At 39.6% G+C, this 20822-nt stretch overlaps 2 protein-coding genes across 9 annotated transcripts in view; one reads left to right on the forward strand and one right to left on the reverse strand.

Moving 5' to 3' along the window:
- Positions 1-8414, forward strand: part of LOC143301185 (uncharacterized) — a 60890-nt gene extending 52476 nt beyond the window's left edge. The window contains exon 17 of the mRNA XM_076615299.1: positions 6427-8414. The gene's annotated coding sequence lies outside the window, so the exon portion shown is untranslated. The remainder of the gene's footprint in view (positions 1-6426) is intronic.
- A 1339-nt stretch (positions 8415-9753) lies between these two features.
- The window catches only part of LOC143301147 (dedicator of cytokinesis protein 1-like), a 93729-nt gene continuing 82660 nt past the window's right edge, over positions 9754-20822 (reverse strand). For all 8 annotated transcript variants that reach the window (XM_076615263.1, XM_076615253.1, XM_076615230.1 and 5 more), the window contains 3 exons: positions 16930-17071; positions 15798-15946; positions 9754-12638 (listed from right to left, as the gene is read on the reverse strand). In XM_076615263.1, coding sequence (XP_076471378.1) covers positions 12564-12638; positions 15798-15946; positions 16930-17071 — 366 coding nt within the window. In that variant the 3' untranslated portion in view covers positions 9754-12563. The remainder of the gene's footprint in view (positions 12639-15797; positions 15947-16929; positions 17072-20822) is intronic.

Here is a 20822-nt window from a genome sequence, read left to right on the forward strand (position 1 = left end):
CCCCCAACCACCTCGACCGCTCTTTTTTTTTTTTTTTTTTTTTTTTTACTGTCTTTTAGCAAGACTTTTAACAATGTTTTTAAAATGTTCTCTTACATATTAGGGTGTTGATGATGAGTGAATTCTTCAAAACTTCTGCCAGTCCAAAGATGTGATCACCTTTCCTTATACAGATAATTTTAGGATGAAGTTGTGAGCATTTATAGCAAGGCAATCTTAGTGGTTCACTTCAGCAAAACATATGATGTCCAATTAATAGGAGATGAGGTTGTCCTCTGTGTTTGTGGTCTGCATGTCCACTGGTTTCTGCTAGTGTGCTTTTATGTGTGTAACTGGTTTTACTGTCTTATATACCCTGCCTGTTTGGCAACCATTTTTTTTAGAGCGTTGGGTTTGCTCATGTTTCCATAACCCACCAAACATATACATAACTCATTGGATCTTTAACATGCACATTTGCTCTTCTGCATGTATATATATATATAGGAAGGCAATCAAGGCTGTAGTAGATCTGCTCTTTTTTATATTGGCCTGCAGATTTAAAAAGATCCACCCCTACTCCATCAGAAGCTACTTGGATTCAAGTGAAAGGCTTGACAGACCCGAAGGTCAAAAGTCAGTATTGTAATCACTTAGTGTTATAAGCATTACCACAAAACAGTTCCGTGCTGCTTTCTCATCGGCATGTTACAGAGTGACAGGTGGAGAGAGTGTTGTCTGATTTGTATGGAAACCTTCACACACTGCAAAAACTGTGTTCTGGTATCTGAGTGAGCATCAGCATATTCAGGAGGTAGGTTGTAGAGTTGTTACCTATTTCACTGAAAGTCAGCATTATCATCTTTTGTTAGATTCTACCGGTGGTGTGCCAACTGTGTGACTGCCGCCAGAGAAGGCGTGAGTAGAGGGCTGTGGGTTCAGAAAAGAGATAAGAGATATGTGTGACTGTGCGTCACAAGAGCTCGGCTGTGTACTGCAGTTTGACAGTGGTCATTGGTGAGGCGTGTATGAGGCCTGCATACCTGGGACAATTTAGGACAAATTTGAAGTTTGTTTTTGCTGAGGCTTATTCATTGATTAAAAACCCTCATGGCAAAGACACATAGTTATGTTGACCGAAAGACTTCATCATGGAGGCTCATTTTACGTGTTGAGAGAATGAAATGGTTGACAGGACATGGATCTGTATATATATAAATCCCAATCAAACTGGATGATAATGTGTACCATGGATTGTTTGGAGAAAACGCAACATTTAGTGATATTGGCCGAGGAAAGAAAAGAAATTAAATTAAAAGGTGTAAGAAATAAGGGAACCTGGTTAAGGGGGAAAATGGAATCCGGGGAAGCAAAAGCACAGTGGTGTACAGCATCTGTCTTAGGCTGTCATTTTGTTTCGTGCAATGGATTATGTGTTCTTTTGTTCATGTAACTGTGTGGATGTGCTGTACTGAAAGGTGACAGATTTCCTTGCCATGATATCAGAATGAGGGAAGATTGTGACTGTATTGAATCTGACTGCTGTTGCTGTTGTTTGATATTTAATGTTTTATTTTGTGCAGTTGGTGTTCTTCTTTTATTCTAGGTGTGCATTTGTAGCATTTAAAGCACAGAGCTGTTGGATGGATATATATATATATATATAATCACTTATTATTCAGTGTGAAGGGAATCACCTCCACTCTTAAATTATCAAAGAACAAGTCAGATAAAGGAGTATGTGGTTAGTTTGTCTGATGAATGCATGTGTAAAGACTGCAATTTGAACATTGTGACATGAAAAAGAACAAATTTTAGAACTTTTGAAATCTGTTCAGATAGGAAAGTTTCACAGTGTATGTGCACACTTTCTGTTGAATGAAGAAATTTGTGAGGAGAGGAAAATTCCAGTTTAGCGTTCTCTCCTTGAGAACCTGAAGTTGATTTCAGTGTATCGTAAATGCTACACTATTTTGTATTTATCTTGCTTGTTTCATGTGACACAGCTGTGCAAGACGTAATGTTCTTCACTTTCACTGGGCTACATGCAGAGTTGGTGTGGAGGAGATTTTTTGCAAACCTACATTCGTTCCATTATGAACCCCACCATGCTAACCGTGAATGCATTCCTGCTTGGCCTGTGGTGGGCTTTTGGTGCTTTTGGTGTTGTGGTGTGGAGATTTCTTCTTGGTTGCTTGTTCCTAGGTACAGATGTAAGAGCTACCTGATGTTGCAGCAAAGTGTGTATACCTATGTCTGTATATGTGTGAGAGATACTTGTTACATTTGCCGTGATTCTTGTTCCAAAAGCACACGTTACAGCTGATGTCACCAGATGTGTGGATACATATGTATGCCTGCACATGTATGGAGAGATACTGAGTTTCATTTGTGAGGGAGAGGGTGATGTGTAATTATCCTTGTGTCTGACAAACCACATGCATCTTTGTGAAGATTCTACATTTTATTTGTTGTCAGTTTTCTTTACTTCTTGCTTGTTAGGAAGACACAGTGAAAGACAATGAACTGTGTGGCCAGGCTTTTGGGATCATCTTTTCGAGTATTGCCAGCTTTGTTCCAATGGTGGTACACTCATTGTGGGTGTACTTGCTATTTCTGGGTCACTTGACAAAAGAATGGAATGGACTTGAGGAAATTATGTGGTTGTTAGCATTGGATTTTTGAAGCTGTACAGTCATGGTTTTTTTTGTTTTTTTTGTTTGGTTTTTTTTAAAGCTTGCTTGGTGTGGTGTGGTATTGTTGTTGAATGTATTTTGTGTCTGTTCAGTCAGATCTCTAGCGGAATGATGTGTATGTGCATGGATGTGTGTGTGTGTGTGTAAAATGTGAATATTTCATTGTTGCACTGCATTGCATCATCAGCATAATACAGTGTGTTGAAGGTGTTACATAGGAATGCAGGTCCTCTCGTCATGCCCTCTCTGGCGCCCCAGTATACTACCTCCCTCCCTCCCTCCCTCCCCTCAGACTAACGGAGTCCTTTCTTCCAAATTTTATTCCCCGTTATTGTTCAGTCATCTCCAGTTGATCCTTGACATTACAGTTATGATGCTGTACGACTAGGAATACATAGCAAATGGAAATGTGTATTGAAAGTTTTGAGATGCAGGATTTAAATCACAATAGTAAACTTTTTTGGTGAAAAGATTTATGGAAATTGGAAAGGATATGTTTTTGTGTCTAAATACACAACGGGTGTGACCCCAGTGGATTTTAATATCCAGTCCAATCCAAAATTGTTCAAAACAACTACTATGTTGGTCACAGTATCAGATGTTTCAAAACTCACATTAACTCTGATAAACAAGTAAATGACCAAATCTGTGGCTGATTTAAGAAAGAAGTCTCTGACATGGCAATGTTTCAGCATCAGTGTTGTCTTGTCTGATTTTTTTTTTTTTTTTTTTTTTTTTTTTTTTTTTTTAAATATGCAGCAGCAGCATGTACATGTCTGAGCTGTGATAGTGAAGTGGGGTGGTGGGGTGGGGTTATAACTGGAAAGTTACAATGCCGCTAGTTGGTTCCTACCACACGTAGCATGAAAAAAATCTCCCACTTTAATTTTTGCAGGCATTTAGTGCTGGTTTTCCAATTGATACATCATACAACCATTTTGTTCCTATTTGAGTTATGATAGTTTATTCTTTATTTTAACTCACTCCATTCTGGTCTTTGGTTTTTTGTTGGTTTTTTTTTTTTTTGTTTTGTTTTATTTTTGTTTTTTTAATGTGAACAAACAGGGTGAGAGTGGGTGTCCCTGCCTACTACTCCATATTGATTCCAGATACTTGTAGATGCTTTGCCATTCACTAATACTGAGGACTTTATATTGGTGGAAAATGCTTCTATCCATTGACAAATATTATCAAGACCAAAGTATTATAAAATTTATACATTCTAATTGACCAAATCCAATTGCCTTTTCAACATTTAGTAATACTGGTAATACTGGCAGAATTATTTCCTTCAAATTATAGATAGTATCATATAAATATCTTAAATGAAATGATCCCAATATATATGTTAGCAACAAATCCCATTTGATCTTCATTAAAACTGGCCACTATTTCTTTGCCAGCTCTTTTTTATCTCTTGAACTTCACATGTGAGTCTGCAACTGGGAAGACCCATACAACCAACAGTTGCTCGGTTTCCGGATTGTTTTGAAATATCCATGTTTTTTGTAACCAGTCAGGGTTTCCCAGACACAATATGAACATCATGAATTGAATTTCTCAGTATATAGGTAACCATTTTACTCTGACCCTCTTATGCTCCTAAGTTCAGTTGTGAGGGACCCAATGGATGCAGTGTTTGCTGATGCCAAACTGATGGTGCAGAACTGTTCTCATGTTTTCCAATGAAATCCTTAGTTCCTTCTGTATCTCCTGGTGTGTTATTCTGGGATTGTCCTTGAACAGTGACTTTGCCATGTTTACTTTGTCTTTGGTAACCACTGTTACTGGACGGTCAGTGCAGTTGTCATCTTCAAATGTCTGTCTTCCAACCTGAAATTCATTGTACTCGTATTACCTGTAATCTGTGGACTTGGAAGAAGACTGTTTCCCAAAACACATAGACAAACTCAAAAGGCATTCTTTCAGGGGCACAACCTTTTCGAAAGTTGTACAGAAGAATCATTGTGCGGGAATCACATCTGCTCAGTTCAGTGCTGTCTTGAGAAGCACAGTCACCCTTGCTGTTCATTTCTGCCTTAGTTCAAAGTCCAGTGGTCAGATGATGTTGAAAATAGGTGTGTATGCTGTGACTTAAGTGGCTATTAACATGATTTAATTATTTCTTTTGCCACTTCATATGTTGTGTCATATCTTGGAACTTACTGAAAAGCCCTTCTAGCTGTTGAAGACAGTATACTTCATATTTTTCTGCAAGTCATTTTCCTGAAATATGTAAATTCTGATCATTCTTTTATTTTATGGATTAACTTGGTTTGTTGGACTTTGTATACATTTTTTAGTGTATATGTTTAGATTCCTTCTCCACCTAAATTAAATATAAATATGATTATACTGCAGTGAAAACCTGTGCCATTTACATAAATCCTCCTTTACACCTTCTCCCCTTCCTTTATCTCAGCAACTGTAGTGGGTATGTTTTGGTGAGAAAAAAGAAATTAGGCATGTGTGAGATTTGATAAAACGTGCTGATGTGTACTGCATTGGATTTTTTTTATTACTTTTTTTTTTGTTTACTGTTGTGGTTTGTTTCACTCCAATTTTTTTTCCCCAACTGCTCACCTGGAACTTCTTTCAACACTATCCTCACTTGCTTTTTTCTCAAAGCATTTTGTAGCTGTCCACATCTGAATCTGAGTACAGCATATATGTATGTGTAAGATTGAATGGGGTATGCTGTGTGCAATGTTTTCTTTCAGTGTGCTTTAAGAACAAAGGCAGATCAAAGCTCTACAAACATACCTAGTCATCTATTATCACAGATGCTATAAGCTGCCAGCTGGTTTGCTGTGTTACTTGGGAACTTTGAGGTTTGTCAGTGTGTCCGCAACAGTTCTTTGTTGTTGTCTTTCTATTCTCTATTGTCCACATCGTTTTCTTTTGTTATTTTGCTTTAATCTGTTTTGATTGATTTAATGTTCTGGACATGTTACTTTACTTAAATGTATTCAGTTGATATAATGTTGTTAATGTGAAGGACTGTGGTATAAACACCATGAGATTTGCTTGTTTGTTCATTTTGTTTTATACCAGTTTTTTTGTTGTTTTTTTATTATGTGCTACACATGAACCACTTTCTGTTTATCCATTTGTTTAGTTTATTGTTTGTTTGTCTCTTTTTGATGGACCTCTTCCTAAATTGTATGTGAATGACATAAGAAATCAAATGTTGGACATGAACTTTGGATTGGAATGTACCTTTTTGCAAGCAGTGCATCAAGTAGGGCAGTGAGTGTTCACTCCCAGGTCCACATCCAAAAGATACATATAGCTAAATTTATTGTGGGATGCTTTCCTTTTTCTGGTATTACTTCTCTATTTTCTGTCTGTACCACTGTCTTTCTATATCTGGCTACACTCCTGTCTATGGATATTCTGTCGGTCATGCATTTTGTTTGTATTGTTGAAAGTGGAGCACAGATGAGGTCAAGTCAGAGATGGAGTTTCTGAATATGTTTTACTGTAAACATATGTGTATCAGGATTGGTGGTATGTTGACATAAGTCTAATAATTGACAGCATTGTTTAATTGACAAATAGGTCATCCCACCTAAACTAGGGGAGTATTCTCTAATTGCTTTGGCTGTCCACTCCTGTGGGATATGCTCGTATAGTCCACTGTGGTCATGTTTGGAGAAAAAGGCTGTTGTAAGACCTGATCAGAAGCATCTACATACAGCTTAAGTTTGTTAACTGACTCTTTTTTTTTTTTTTTTTTGTTATCATGCAGGGTGGAGAGGTACCAGGGTGCCAGATTGTGGCTATCAAACTGGGTTGCTTTTAATGCAGGTGACATAGGGATGTCACAGGGCTGCCCCAGTCTCTGACAGATGTACAAAGCAATGTCCACTGAGAGCTGGTTTGGTCGGAAGTCGACATGTATACACATAATTATATGTAAATTGTTTTGGTAAATGTGTTGTGGTTACTATATATACATTGCAGTAAATTCATTTATCTGTGGTTGTAAACAGTGAAAACATGGAATCCAGAATGAGTCGATACTGACATTGTATACAAGTATTCAAAGCGCTTGCCACACCCCTCTGCCCATTCTTTCAAACTGCCATTAATTTTAAGAAAGATGGATTTGTGCTTTGAGCAGCATCATGTGTGTGCATATTTTTCTTCTTCAGTCACCTTTCGAGCTGTATGATGAAACTGACAACCATAAGGCACAGCATTCTAGTTATTTATTAATCAGACATGTTTGTGCTTAAAGTGTCCATTTGAAGAATGTCTGCCTTCACTTTGAATCTTGTATTCAGGAACACAACATCAGATGTGGCGATCAGCTGGTCAGAGTTGTGAACACTAACTTTTTGAGGACACACATCATCTGTTAACTGTCCAGAAAAAAGCGCTTTTGTTTATTTGAGTGTCCATGTTTGGGGTAATTGGAGGGGGCAAGGGGAAAGCAGCACTGTGTACAGAGCATGGCTGCGTGGTTGTGAGGTCTGCCATTCCCATTTTACTGTCTCATTGGGGGTGATTGTCTGTCAGTGGTTGTGGAGCCCATTGGGGCCAGACAGTTTCTAGGTTTTGGGGTGGTGGGTGTTTTTTTTTAATTTAATTTTATTACTTTTTCTTAAAATAATGGGGCATATTCAGACTGTCTCATGGCACATATGTCTGTGAAATATATTAAGTAAAAAGCGTATTGGTAAAGAGTTTTATCAGCTTGCATGTTTGTGTAGGCAGACAAAGGCCTGTCTTGCATACCTTTAGTTATGTCCAGTGGTCTTTGGACACATTCACATTGGCCTAAAACCTAGTATTTAACTCACAATTAATGGCAGAGAATGAGGGTACATAGGCAGTTGATTAGTTGAGGACGATTCCAAGAGCCCGGGGTTTGTTAGTAGAGAATTACTTAACTGATTATATTATTGTCAATAACTTTGGACAGAACTGGATATGTAGGAATGCTATGCAAGTACACATTGGCAAAGGCCTCAATTCAAGGGATTGCACATCTTTTGGAGAAAGAAGTCTCATGTGGCCATTAATCCATTTCCTTTTAAAAAAAAAAAAAATAAAAACAAAAAAGACTAAATGTAGATGAAAGCCATTCTATTTTCAAGAGGACACATGTTCACAAAATCAGGAAACACGAAAGAGAGACTGTTTATATGGCTTGACTATTGTTTACCTTTTTTTTCTGTCATCTATTTATTTATTTCCTTTCAATCAACATGTTTGTGATGTAAGTTTCTTTGCCACTTTGCATTGCTGATACCTGGCTATGTTTATATGCAAGAATAAAGAAACAGAAAAATGAAAATATAAAATGATGGGTTGACTTCTTGGCATGCATAAAGTAATGCTGACCATTAAAAAAGGTAAATAAAAGAATAAAAGGTGAAACAATATAGAATTGACCTGTGGTATTCACTTTGATACGACCAAAAACAGTTTGATGTCATGTTACGGCAGTGAGGTGTAATAAAACAAAATAAAAAGATTATAGCTATGGAAATTTTATTGTTTCAGGTCAATATTATATCTTATAATTCATATCTAAAAGTACTAGTGAAGAAAAAATGGGGGGCATTGGGCAAGCATCTATGAGATCGGAATCGGCTCTTTACTTGGTGTTTCGGCTGGCTGGGTTGATAGTAAAAGGAAGCTAATGATGCTGGGCTGGTTTGCATGAACGATCTCAGCAGCGTTACATTTGTTTAGTGTCAGTATTTTCCTAACTTTTTTTTTTTTTTTTTTTTTTTTTTTTGCTGCCCCATCATCTGCACCGTTTCAGTGGCATTATTCCCAAGCCACTCATTTTTAGATTCCCCCAGGTTCGTCGGTCACAGTTCTAGCGTCGGCAGCCCGCAGGAGGTCACACACCAGAGGAGACCCTGCACTGCTTCATCACTTTGGTGGTGTTCAGTGGTGCCTGTTCTCATTTAATGTACTTAGGACACCACCTACTAAGCCACCCACTTACGACAATAATGGCTTAGTCGCGGAGCTAGACTGAGTGAGCGTCCCTCCCAGAATGGAGACCGCCACCAAGTCCCCCAAACAACAGACCCCTATGAATCTGCCAACACTGAAGACATTGACAGGACTCACTCCAAGTACATAAGTGGAGGGGTATCGAAACTGAGGTCACCATGAAAGCAGGGCATGAAAGGCCACAGACTTTGAGACTGTTTTGTTTATACTGATGATGATGAAAGAGGTTGACATTGACGATGTTGCTATGGAGGTCCATTTTGGGTTGGGACTGCGTGACAAGGCTGTACTCTATGCTTCCTGTCATAATGATATCCCGGCGTTAACCAGGCCCGAGAGATACAGACACTTGCAGTGTTGGGTCAGGTAATTAGAGCAACACACCCAAAGACGCATCCATGAAGTGGATGACACTCGACTGTATGGTCCCAGTCTCCCCATTTTAGCCCATTGCACACTCAACTCGGGGTAGGAGCCAGCCACGGGCCGAAAAACCCACCTCCGCTGGGATTCGAACCCGCGTCCCCCCAGCCGTCAGTCCACGACGCTATCCACTTCGCCATGGTGGCTGGTGTATATTCCTAAGTTTACGATGAATCCATAGACCTAGGAGAATTCTTAATGCAAAGCAAACTTAGCACTGAAAAGATTGCTCATGCAAACTAGCCCTGGACTCCCTATATTTTGCAGGCCTTTGGAGAGGATGTGCCAGACTTTTTGAGTTTTTGCAAGAGACAAAGAATCCTGTGTTGGCCTGTGGGATTGCTCTTGTTTAGCTTCATTTACCAGTGATGATAGTCTAGCATCATTGGCCAACAACCAACCAACAATCAGCTCAGCCACCAGAGTAAAAATCCAGCTGACATATGCCTTCCCCCATTCATCTTTTTTCATTAAAAAATTTTTTTTTTTTTTTTTACTACCACTTTTAATTTTTTTTTTTTTTTTTAGTTCTCGCTGACAGGCTACCATGGTTTAGTTTCACCTTTTATTCTTTTAAATCACATTTTTCATGATTACACTAACCTGTTGAATTGCATTATTGTGTTCTTCATGCACACTAGTTAAATACAACATCAGCCAAAAATTAATAACAAGAGAAGGTCTGTACAATGTTCTCTTTAATAGCATTGATACAATTGTTACCAAAAGACTATTGAACCCAGTCCCACTTAGCACCAGTCAAAAATGCAGGTATAACAATGACAATGAGCAGAAAACACAATGAATACACATTGGTGGGATCAGTCTTCATGGAAACCACATTATGTTGATCACTGACTGGAATGTCTCTACAAAATCGGTGAGGATTACATGGTCATGCAAATCACACAAATTTAACAGTATTCAGCTGTTGTTTGGACACAAAGCTAACGAAAAAATGTTCTGGTGCTTAACAACATACAGTTTGGAACTTTTCACTCAAAACCAGTGCTGTTGATCATGTATGTGATTCAACAAATCAAAACATTTTTACTTTCTGTATACATAAATATTGAAGGATAAAGTTCATGACAGGAAGACATGGAGAATGTAAATATATACTGGAATATAAACAAAACTGGTCCTTTTCAAAAACTTAGGCACACAAACTGACAAACTGCAAATATTCTATTCATGCAAACTGAACTCTTTCTTTACTTTCAGTTCACCAAAACCATGTGTGGTGTGTATGTGAACAACATACCCTAACTAACCAGTGCTGCTGCTTTGTAGGGGATATCATCTCAGAAAAAGACCTACCACATAGACCACAAAAAGTCCAGGTATCTGCTACAGATGAACAGAACAAACTAAAAAGTGATCACCAATCTTTCTTCACACTTTGTATTACTGTTTCGTAAAACTCTTTCACAATGACACACACAAACAAATGGACCAAAAGTAAAATCTTTACACACTTTCTGCATGCAGACACTGGAGCCACAGTGAAGAACATTAATCTATAGTGATTACACCAAATCATTATATCGAGGACTGTGTAAAAATTAATTTTAACAGCAAAGCCTGATTCCAGCCTTCAAGATTTATCTTCTTTTTTTTTCTTTTTTTTTGTTATTTCCTCATCTTTACATCCTTTCTTTCCATTTCATGGCCTCTTACACAACACACAAGTAAGATTATAAATGAGCATTATTGACACTAAAATGAAACTGTACAAGACTTTTAAAAAAGGATATAAAAAATTTTAAAAAAACACCTCCAGAGATCTTCAACTAAAACCAACAATACAGTTTTGTTCATTAATGTATCCTGAAATTCGTGTATTTGGGATTTCTCAGTAAACTAACACACTCCATAAGAACTTGCAATCTGAGTAACTTTTCAATGCCACAGCTGCCTCAACATTAAAATGCTATTAAAAAAAAATCCCAAAAAAAAACCGCACAAAGAAACCCCACTACACATCAATGTCTGGTAAGTGAACAGCTACAGACTTGTATATCAGGTTGATGAACTTAAGTTCAAACATCAGAAGTGTCTGAAATGCAAGATTATATGCTGGTGTGAATATATATAGATGCGCCTATGTCTAAGCATGCCTGCATATATAGATATAAGAAGTTGATTTAATGATGTGCAAAAATCACTAAGACAAACCTAAACCACATAAGTACATTTACCTCAAGCTAATATCAGATAACAGTACATTTGCCTCATGTTAATCTTCTCAGTTTCCAAAAACGATGGAGGAAGAAAAGGTGACAGGAAAATAATGAATTAATGATGAATGGTTTTACTACACGTCTCTTGACTGCAAATAACATACCAGGGGACAAAACAAGGCAAAAACGCATACACAGAGGCAACAATTTAAAAATGTTACTCATTAAAACAAAACATCTCTGAATTTTCTTTCCTAAAATCAAAACCTGGAATATATCACTGTCCAACACGTGCAACTGTAACCAAAAACAAAACAGCACTGAAATCAAAAGAGTGTGACAAAAGAGATAGCAGCACATGCACATGAACGACATACTGTTGTACAACAAAGAAAATAATATAACACCACAGTCCTTAACAGCCCTAGGCTCAAAGTTTTTGCACATATGTGTACACGACTGGGTGAAAAGGGAAGTGTGCATTGTTCTGTGTTTGTCACATACAAACACTCCCAGTTGTCTTTCAACGTCTACTGAATAAATAATACAAAAAACACTTTGCCAAGAAATAAAAAAAGATGAAAGTTGCACAAGCAGGTTTTATATTTACATTTGTGTCATTCAGATGACAAACACGTTTACATAATAATTTTGTTTACACAGAGGCAAAAGAACAAGATTTGTACTCTTAGATCAGATGTGGAGAAACATTTTCTTGGCATATATATAAAAAGGTTAGACAAGAGAATGAATGGTAGAAACAGAACAAAGAAAACTGAACCATTTTGAGAAAATGAGAAAAACAAGTCATAGTCAAGAAGAATCAGCCACTAAAGCAGGAGTGACAGCCTTTAAAACAGCTTGATAACATACACCTTAATGCAAACATCAAAATCAGTACACAGATTTACATGCATAGCATAGAAGTCATTGCACATAAACAGAACATGTGAAGCGTCCAGTTGAAGTTTCAACAGAGTTTTTGTGCACAGCCACAAGAAAAAGAAAAAAAACACCCAACAAACAAACAAAGCACAGAGTTGGAGGAAAATGGAGTGACAGACTAGCTGCAGTTTCAACATCCAGTGCTTCCATGCGACATTATCTTGGCACTCAATCTTCTTTCATCTTCAGACTCCAAATTTCTCTGCTTCTGTAAGTCCACTGCTGCTTCCTGATCATAACTGCCAGCATGAACGACATGCAAGCATGGCTGACTGGTCCATAATAATGCTGCGCAGGCAAGGGAGAAAAAAATCCAAAAACCATGCTACTCCACAGGCAAGACCTTCGACTTGCAAGATCAAGATGGAGGGAAACTCAGCTTGCGAGGAATAGGTGGTGCGGGGGCTTCTTCTGTCGGAACAGGAGGTAAGGGCTGTGGAGAGGAGAGAGAGGAGAAATGTACATGTCACCATCATCATCAGTCAACCAGAAAGCATCATACAGGTGTGGAGAATACGTCGTTAGAACAAAGCAAAGAAAAGGCAAATGTCAGAGAGAGATTCATACAAGTGTACACAATCAAATATATACAGATCAAGAAAATACACAGCATATACAAGATTCTTCTTGACTCCAAAAAAACACATGATAATAGTTATCTAATCAAATAAATAGTGATCAATTCAGCTTGATAGTAATCCAATCAAAGATGTTAATCAACTCAAAGATGACTTTCCAAATACAAAGGTAAATGAAGACAAAAGCACCTGTGCATTTGTGTGTGTGTGTGTGTGTGTGTGTGTGTGCCTGTGTGTGTGTATACGCAGTTGCATGCACGCACACTTCATGTGTGCATGCAAACTCCCATGTGCCTGTGAGACATGACTTAAATTTATGTACATGCATCCATAATACTGAGTGTGGCACAGATGCTTGCAAACAAAACATGTGTGTGTGTGTGTGTGTTGTGTATATGAGTGAGTGAGTGAACGGATATGCATGCATTTGAGTGTGGGAATATATGCCTGTGAGCATGTGACTCCATATGATTGTGGTGAGGCAGCAGTCAACTCCAATCTCAAGATTGTCAATGTCTATGGCAATGTTAACTGCTTTTCAAAGTAGTTTATCAGCGACCCACTTCAAAAGCAGTGTTCACCTCCACACTAACAACTGATGATGAAAGTAAAAGAAAATTTTCTATCTAAAATTACGTTTAAATAACATACTTACCGTGACCCAACTAGTGCGGACTCCGGCAGGGGTCTGACATTCCTGTCCTGTGCAAACTACTATCCGCCTATGCGGAGAAAATGAAAGTACTACGGCCGATAACCTCCCGGAAGTAGGTAACCTCCCCTTTGTCCTGCTGGCTAGCGCCCTCTTTTGGTGGCAATATGCCATCACCAGCGCAGCCAGTAGGGAGAACAGGAAGCGGGGAGGACTGGAGGGTCTTAAATTTGGGTCACGGTAAGTATGTTACTTAAACGTAATTTTAGATAGAAAATTTCCTTTTAATTACACATACTTAACCGTGACCCAACTAGTGCAGAATAGCGCGACAAGGTGGAGGGCTCGCCTGTTCTACTGTCTGTGTGCTGTGATGGCCTGTTGTGCAACTACCACAGAAGCGATGCCTCTTGAGCCATCATCCCGCAGGTGTGCGACGTCTCTCAGGTAGAAGTCGATGAAGGTGGCAGGGTTTTTCCATTAGGCAGCATGCATGATGTCTTGCCACTGCAGAGGCAACACCTCTTGAGCCATCGTCCCTAAAGCGATAGACGTCCCTCAAGTAGAATTCAATGAAAGTAGAGTGTACTGTGTCACCTAAGGATAATGGTGCGGACAAAGAAGACAGAGGTCCGCAGCTGTATTGTGGGAGAGGTCTGTGGACCACAGCTGTGCTGATAAATGTAGCGCAAAGAAAATCGGGTCAGTGTGTTGAATCCACACATTACTGAGAGCCCTTCGAATCAAAGGAAGGGAAGGAAACACGTACCCTTATAGGGTTGTCTCATTTGAGCGCGGTTAGGGCCGTGCACGCATCTGCTCTGTAGGCAAGGGGCGGAGCAGGTGCTAGGTGTGGCACCAGTGCATAACTGCTGCAGCAAGTTAACAATGGGTTGCTGGTTGTTTGGTTGAGCAGCTTGCTGAGACGCCATTAGTGGATGGGAACCAGCAGCAACCGGCGGTGTGCCAGATGGGGTCACCACGGCAAAGCTTGAAGGGACCGTGCACGCACCCGCACTGTTGGTGAGGGGCCGTGCCAGTAAAGGGAAGTAACTGCAGCGGTCACCGGCAAGGGTGCCGAAGCAGGAGTTGTCTCCCTTGGATCGGAAAATCGGGATGAGGGGAGGGTGCACGTGCATGGGCAAGCGTGTCCCCTAGTGGTCCACCTTCCTCCCTACACCTGGGGAGGGCATCCCTAAGCACCTCAGTCGCCATAGGATCCGAGACGGAAGAGGCATGCTGCGTGGGGGGCGCGTGAGCCAATGTCACGGCCACCGCCACAGACACATCGCACATAGGGCTCAGTCTAGCATGCGGATCCAAAGCCAGTGTATGGTGTTGTTTTCCCAAAGGGGTTATGGCACATTCCACTGTTGGCATGGGAACAGTGATAGAGGAGATCGACTCAGGCGAGAAATGCGGATTGCGTCGAGTTCGTTCGCGAATTGAAATGAATAGCATCAATGGCACCACTGACCTGAGTATGGGGTAACGTACCCCTAGAAGTTGCCGGAGAAGGTGCAGGAAGTGGTGGTCTGGAGTCAAGCGGAGGGAGCGAAGGAAGTGGAGGAGGCGGCGGGTTGGCGATGCTGAGAGGGCAGAAATAGAGGGCCCAGAGTGTCCGCGAATCGATTGCGATCGTGCCTTAATTTTAGCCAGATCTCCCAATCGAACCATATAATTATGTGACCTGGTTGAAGACAAAATTTGACAAAAAACAAGAACGCCAGAGAAACGACAGACAGACAGAAAATACGAAAAAACTTAGCCGTATGAAGAGCACAGGAACAGGAGTCATAATGGCTGCCGGAAAAAGAGGGCGCTAGCCAGCAGGACAAAGGGGAGGTTTCCTACTTCTGGGAGGTTATCGGCCGTAGTACTTTCGTTTTCTCCGCATACGCAGATAGTAGTTTGCACAGGACAGGAATGTCAGACCCCTGTTGGAGTCTGCACTAGTTGGGTCACGGTTAAGTATGTGTAATTAAACCACCCTTTTAACTTCACCAGTGTTCCTTTCATAAGAACAACTTTCTGAAAGGATTCTGTATCAATGCCCTTCAGCAAATGAAAACCATGTTCGTCACACTTTTAACCCTACCACTGTTCCTTTCATACAATCAACTTTCTAAAAGAGTCCTGCATCAGTGCCCTTCAGCAAATGAAAACCATGTTCGTCACACTTTTAACCTTACCACTGTTCCTTTCATACAATCAACTTTCTAAAAGAGTTCTGTATCAAAGCCCTTCAGCAAATGAAAATCATGTTCATCATGGCACCGTTGGACATAGCGCACTCTAGAAACAGAAACCTTTGTATGGAACACAAACTTTAGAGATTAAAAATCTTGCTGAATATGCCAACCTTCTGGCGGTGTGAGGCGGTGGATGTTCTGCGAGGGACAGGGGGAGGGTCAGGGCTGCTGACATTGCTGGCAATGGGGTGCTCAGTGGTCGTGTGTTTCTCTGGCAGGGGTGGCGGTTCTTCCATCATCATGTCAGGGTCACTGGCGTCTGAGGCAGTTCACACACATACATGCGCGCACACACACAAAAGCACATCATGCACGCACACACTCACACATGGTCGTACACACACACACACACACACAAGCAAACACACATACATACGCAAGCACGTGCACACACACACACACACACACACAAACCCAGACATTTGTGCATGAAACAGTATTTCAAATAATACATTCCACACTCAATGAAAAGTACGCATGCATGCACACACACACACACACACACACACACACACACACACACACACACACACTTCAATATCAATCACAAAGATGGAGTTCTGTACATCTGTTGCCTGAAAGTGAACTTACAAGCCAAGAAGCATGCCACTGCTTAGCTGTCAAGAAAATCACATGATGGCATTAGCAACTGATGCAGTTAGAACTGATAGAACCATGGTAAAAAGAAATGGTAACACTGACAGAAAAATACACAATCACTTTACCCAAGTGACAGTCACTACTTATGGAACAGTTTGCAATTTAAGTGGCTACCTTTCTCCTCTTACCACTAACACAAATAAGCAACACATTACATTTTGCTGTGTTCTTACACCACACCGCCTAGATTATTCGACTACATATTACACTGGACCATGTCATATGTTGCTCTGTACTTTCTGACCAGCGAAAAAGGAAAATACACAAAAAGCACTCAGTAATACACTATACCATATCTTATGCTGTAACATTATATTGCTCTGTACAAATTTTTGACCAGTGAAAAAGGAAAAAAGCACACTTAAAGTAAGACATAGTCCTACATATCTATATTTTAGCCAATATCATGTTTTGACTGTGTTGACCTTGTACATATTTTTCGTCACTAAGTCTTAAATTTGTATATTTGTGAGCCCCAACTGAGATGGGGGTACTGCTCTATATAAGCCTGTATTCTATCATCATTATGCGTGTGTGTGAGAGAGAGATAGGAAGCCCAAGACACAAGAAACACTCTCTCACCAGACAGTCTGTTGGAGGTGACAGTGCTGTCGGAGTTGAGGCTGTTGATGCTACTGGTCTTGCTGCCCATCTGGTAGCCAGTGCTCGGGGGACGGCTGCCACGCCGCTCAGACTCCGGCCGAGGGGGCCGTCGTGCCGTCAGCTGTCGACAGACTCGCTCTGTAACTCACACTTTTCTTCCTTTTAAAATCCACCCCTGTCCCGTCTTCTCTCGTTTCATTCCAATGACATGTCTTCTGTCTCAAGCTTTTTCCCATTGAGTTTTCAGTTTAAAGAAGCTGTCTTGAGCTGTATGCAGTCACATGAGTATCGTCGCATGCAAAAGCCAATTTAGACTGATATCCTATGGTCTGTCATCATATTCATCCCCCCCACACCCCCTCATACAACTAAAGCTACATGCTGGTAATAAATCATAAGAGTATTTATGTAACAGTGTGTGTATGTGTCAAACACAACTGAACTGGAGAGCACACAATATCCCTTTACTAAACCTTTTCTGAAAGCCCAATGAAAAAAATAATAATAATGACAATGAGGAGTTACGTGCCCAATCCATGTAGTGTTATGGTCCTTTTCTCTCTTCCATTCTATCAAAAAAATCAAGTCACCATGAATTGCTGAACAAAAATCGTCATCCCCACGGCATCTAGTGATAATTTGCAGCTCAAAACATGAATGATTCCTAGCGTTCTCACTCTAAATACCCGTCATACCTCTTTTACACCTCTCATTCATACCCAATCAAGGTTTTTGGGTTTTTGATTTTTTCATCAAACCTCAGATAATGCCACCTCACCCTCTCTCTACCCCAGGTAAACCAGTGAAGTAGTGCAAAAACTGTTCCAGTCTATCCCACACAAAAATGGTCTTGTAATTCTTTTGAGATCTTTCAACCCTTTGTGCATCAGGGGGGTTACTCCAGTTTAGAAGAAATGTGCCATATCCAGATTACAAAGATCCTGTCTAACTGAGGCACACTCCATGTCTGAAGAAGATCATGTCAAACATCTGACCAGCATCACTAGGAAAACCAAAACAAGTCCATCTCAACCAGCCACCTCCCCAGGCCCAACAAAGCTAGAGGACGTTTCTCACAAATCTTTGCTCTGAGAAAAACGGTATATAGTGAGAACATTCCTCTCTAATGATCTATGGTCATGCTGTTCAGGGCTTAGGACCTGGATTCCTCTCCCTTCTGTTCTACTAATCTGGTACCAAGCATCCCACAAGGTTTGCTCTGCTTTCTACTTTACTCCAAACTAACATCTCTATTGGCGACAAAAAAATAAGTGTCACTAATACCAGCCTAACACCATCAGAATCTGAATACATTTATTATCTTGTAGAGAAATTAGAATTACATACATCAACATGTAATGTCATCATGCATATTAATCACATCACTTGCCCGCCTATATGGACTGCACTGAACGTGCAGACAAACACACAAACACTGACATATGCAACACAGCATTTTAACGTTTTCATGCTGTGTTTCAAGACGGATAACTAATTAAAAGAATATTTGTCTGTTGTATTATCCTTGTACAAAGACTTCAGTTCACAGCTCCGGCGGATAGCAACTCGCAACTTGTAAAACAGAAAAGAAGCACACACGGATTTCAAATATTCAGTGATGCACATAGCTTACATAAAAAAAGCAAGTTGTAAAACAAAACAAAACAAAACAGAAAAAAACAACCCAAAAAATCTGAATGAATGATCACAAAACAAGAAAATAATAAAGAAAATGATTAAATGATTTTTGAAATCATTAGAATAATAGTAAATAGTAAAGCGATTAATAGCAAAAATGATATAATAACAATAAAGAATGTGACATAACAATAATGAAAATAATAGTAAAGATAATGAAGATAATGATAATAATAAAGTGCAGGTGGATGACAACAAAAACAAGTGAAAGAAATACTGTAGTGTGTATGAGAAGAAATGCATCATAACTGATATGCCATGTAGAATGTCTGTTGCCATTACCAGGTGGATCAGTACCAGGACCCACAAAGCCACCATGAAGCACACAACCAAATACCGACAAGCCAAGAAACAAAGAAAAACACAAGTGAAGACAATGATTCAGAAAGAGAGAGTGCACTGTTCCATGTGAGTGTGTGGTGTACAGTGATGACTCACCCTCTCCCACCACCCTCCCCCAATAAACACACACCAAAAAAAACCTCAACAATAACAATAATAAAATCAATAACAGAAAGACAGTGCACATCACTGTGTATAATGAGAAAAAACCCACCTTTCCTATTTGTGTGTTGGCAAAGCCCAAAAGAAAAAAAGTAATGATGATAATATGTATGATAAGATATACAAAGCTAATCAAACTGTCAAACCACCTGACAACTACCTTACGAACTAAAACTAGTCGACCAGTTTTTGTCGCTGTCTGTAAAAGTCTCTAGGCCTACTGCAAGTTGGGTCTACCTGAAGGCTGAGCACCTACTCCCTCTTTGTATTATTCATTTTCTTTCTTTCTTCTTTTTTTTTAATTATTTTTTTTAATTTTATTTTTTATTTTGATACAGCAAACATGGCGTAGCGTGTATGGATCAGTCCACACTTTCTGATACCTTGAAATTGAAACTGTATATGTCTACGATCTAAGTGACTGTTTCTCTCATGTGTGTGTGAAACAACCTTTTCAACACTGCCTGGATTGCAGCCTGAGCAACTGTGCCAGCCTGGGATTTTTCCAGTTCTGCAGTAGTTTTAAATTATTTAAAAACACACAAGTGATTGATCATATTAATCATGAAACTACTTCATCTCGATCTTGATGTTTACAATGATTGTTTAGAAATACTTTCTTGATAAAAACCAACAGCTGTTTTGTTGGAATACATTTTTTTAGAATGTTTACAAGAATTAATTGAAATATTTTCAGGATCAAAATGACCATTGTTTTGAAATATCAGGATCATAAATGCTGTTGACATCTTGGAACAGTTTAATACTTGATGATCGGTATCAGTATCAGTAGCTCAAGGAGGCGTCACTGCGATCGGACAAATCCATATGCGCTACACCACATCTGCCAAGCAGATGCCTGACCAGCAGCGTAACCCAATGCGCTTAGTCATGTCTTGAGAGAAAAAAAAAGAAAAAAAAGTAAAGGACTATTCAAATTAAAAAAAAATAATAAAGAAAAATTAATTAATTTAAATAATTATTCATTTACTTGATGGACTGTGATATATGACCTTTTACAATGATCATACACAAACTTTGCAAAAACAATAAGTGCTTAAAAGTGCTTGAATTGCGTTCAAACTTCACCATCAAAATTGTGTCATTTTGGTTATTTATACCAAGCTGGAAGCTCAAATACTAGTTTGATCTGTCAGGATTAGATACCAGAACAATGGCTGGGCATGGGCTGTAAAATGGACACAACACACACATACAGTGCTCAGCCCTGGGATGGAACCAGTTTCGCCTTCCATTTCTCTTCCTTTCCTGACAGACAATGTAAGTTATCCATGGGATAGAACCAGTTTCGCCTTCCATTTCCCTTCCTTTCCTGACAGGCAATGTAAGTTATCCATGGGATAGAACCAGTTTCGCCTTCCATTTCCCTTCCTTTCCTGATGTGTAATGTAAGTTATCCATGGAATAGAACCAGTTTAGCCTTCCATTTCCCTTCCTTTCCTGACAGGCAATGTAAGTTATCCATGGGATAGAACCAGTTTAGCCTTCCATTTCCCTTCCTTTCCTGATAGGCAATGTAAGTTATCCATGGAATAGAACCAGTTTCGCCTTCCATTTCCCTTCCTTTCCTGATAGGCAATGTAAGTTATCCATGGAATAGAACCAGTTTAGCCTTCCATTTCCCTTCCTTTCCTTATAGGCAATGTAAG

The sequence above is a fragment of the Babylonia areolata genome, chromosome 2, assembly GCF_041734735.1.
Source record: "Babylonia areolata isolate BAREFJ2019XMU chromosome 2, ASM4173473v1, whole genome shotgun sequence".
Lineage (NCBI taxonomy): Eukaryota > Metazoa > Mollusca > Gastropoda > Neogastropoda > Buccinidae > Babylonia > Babylonia areolata.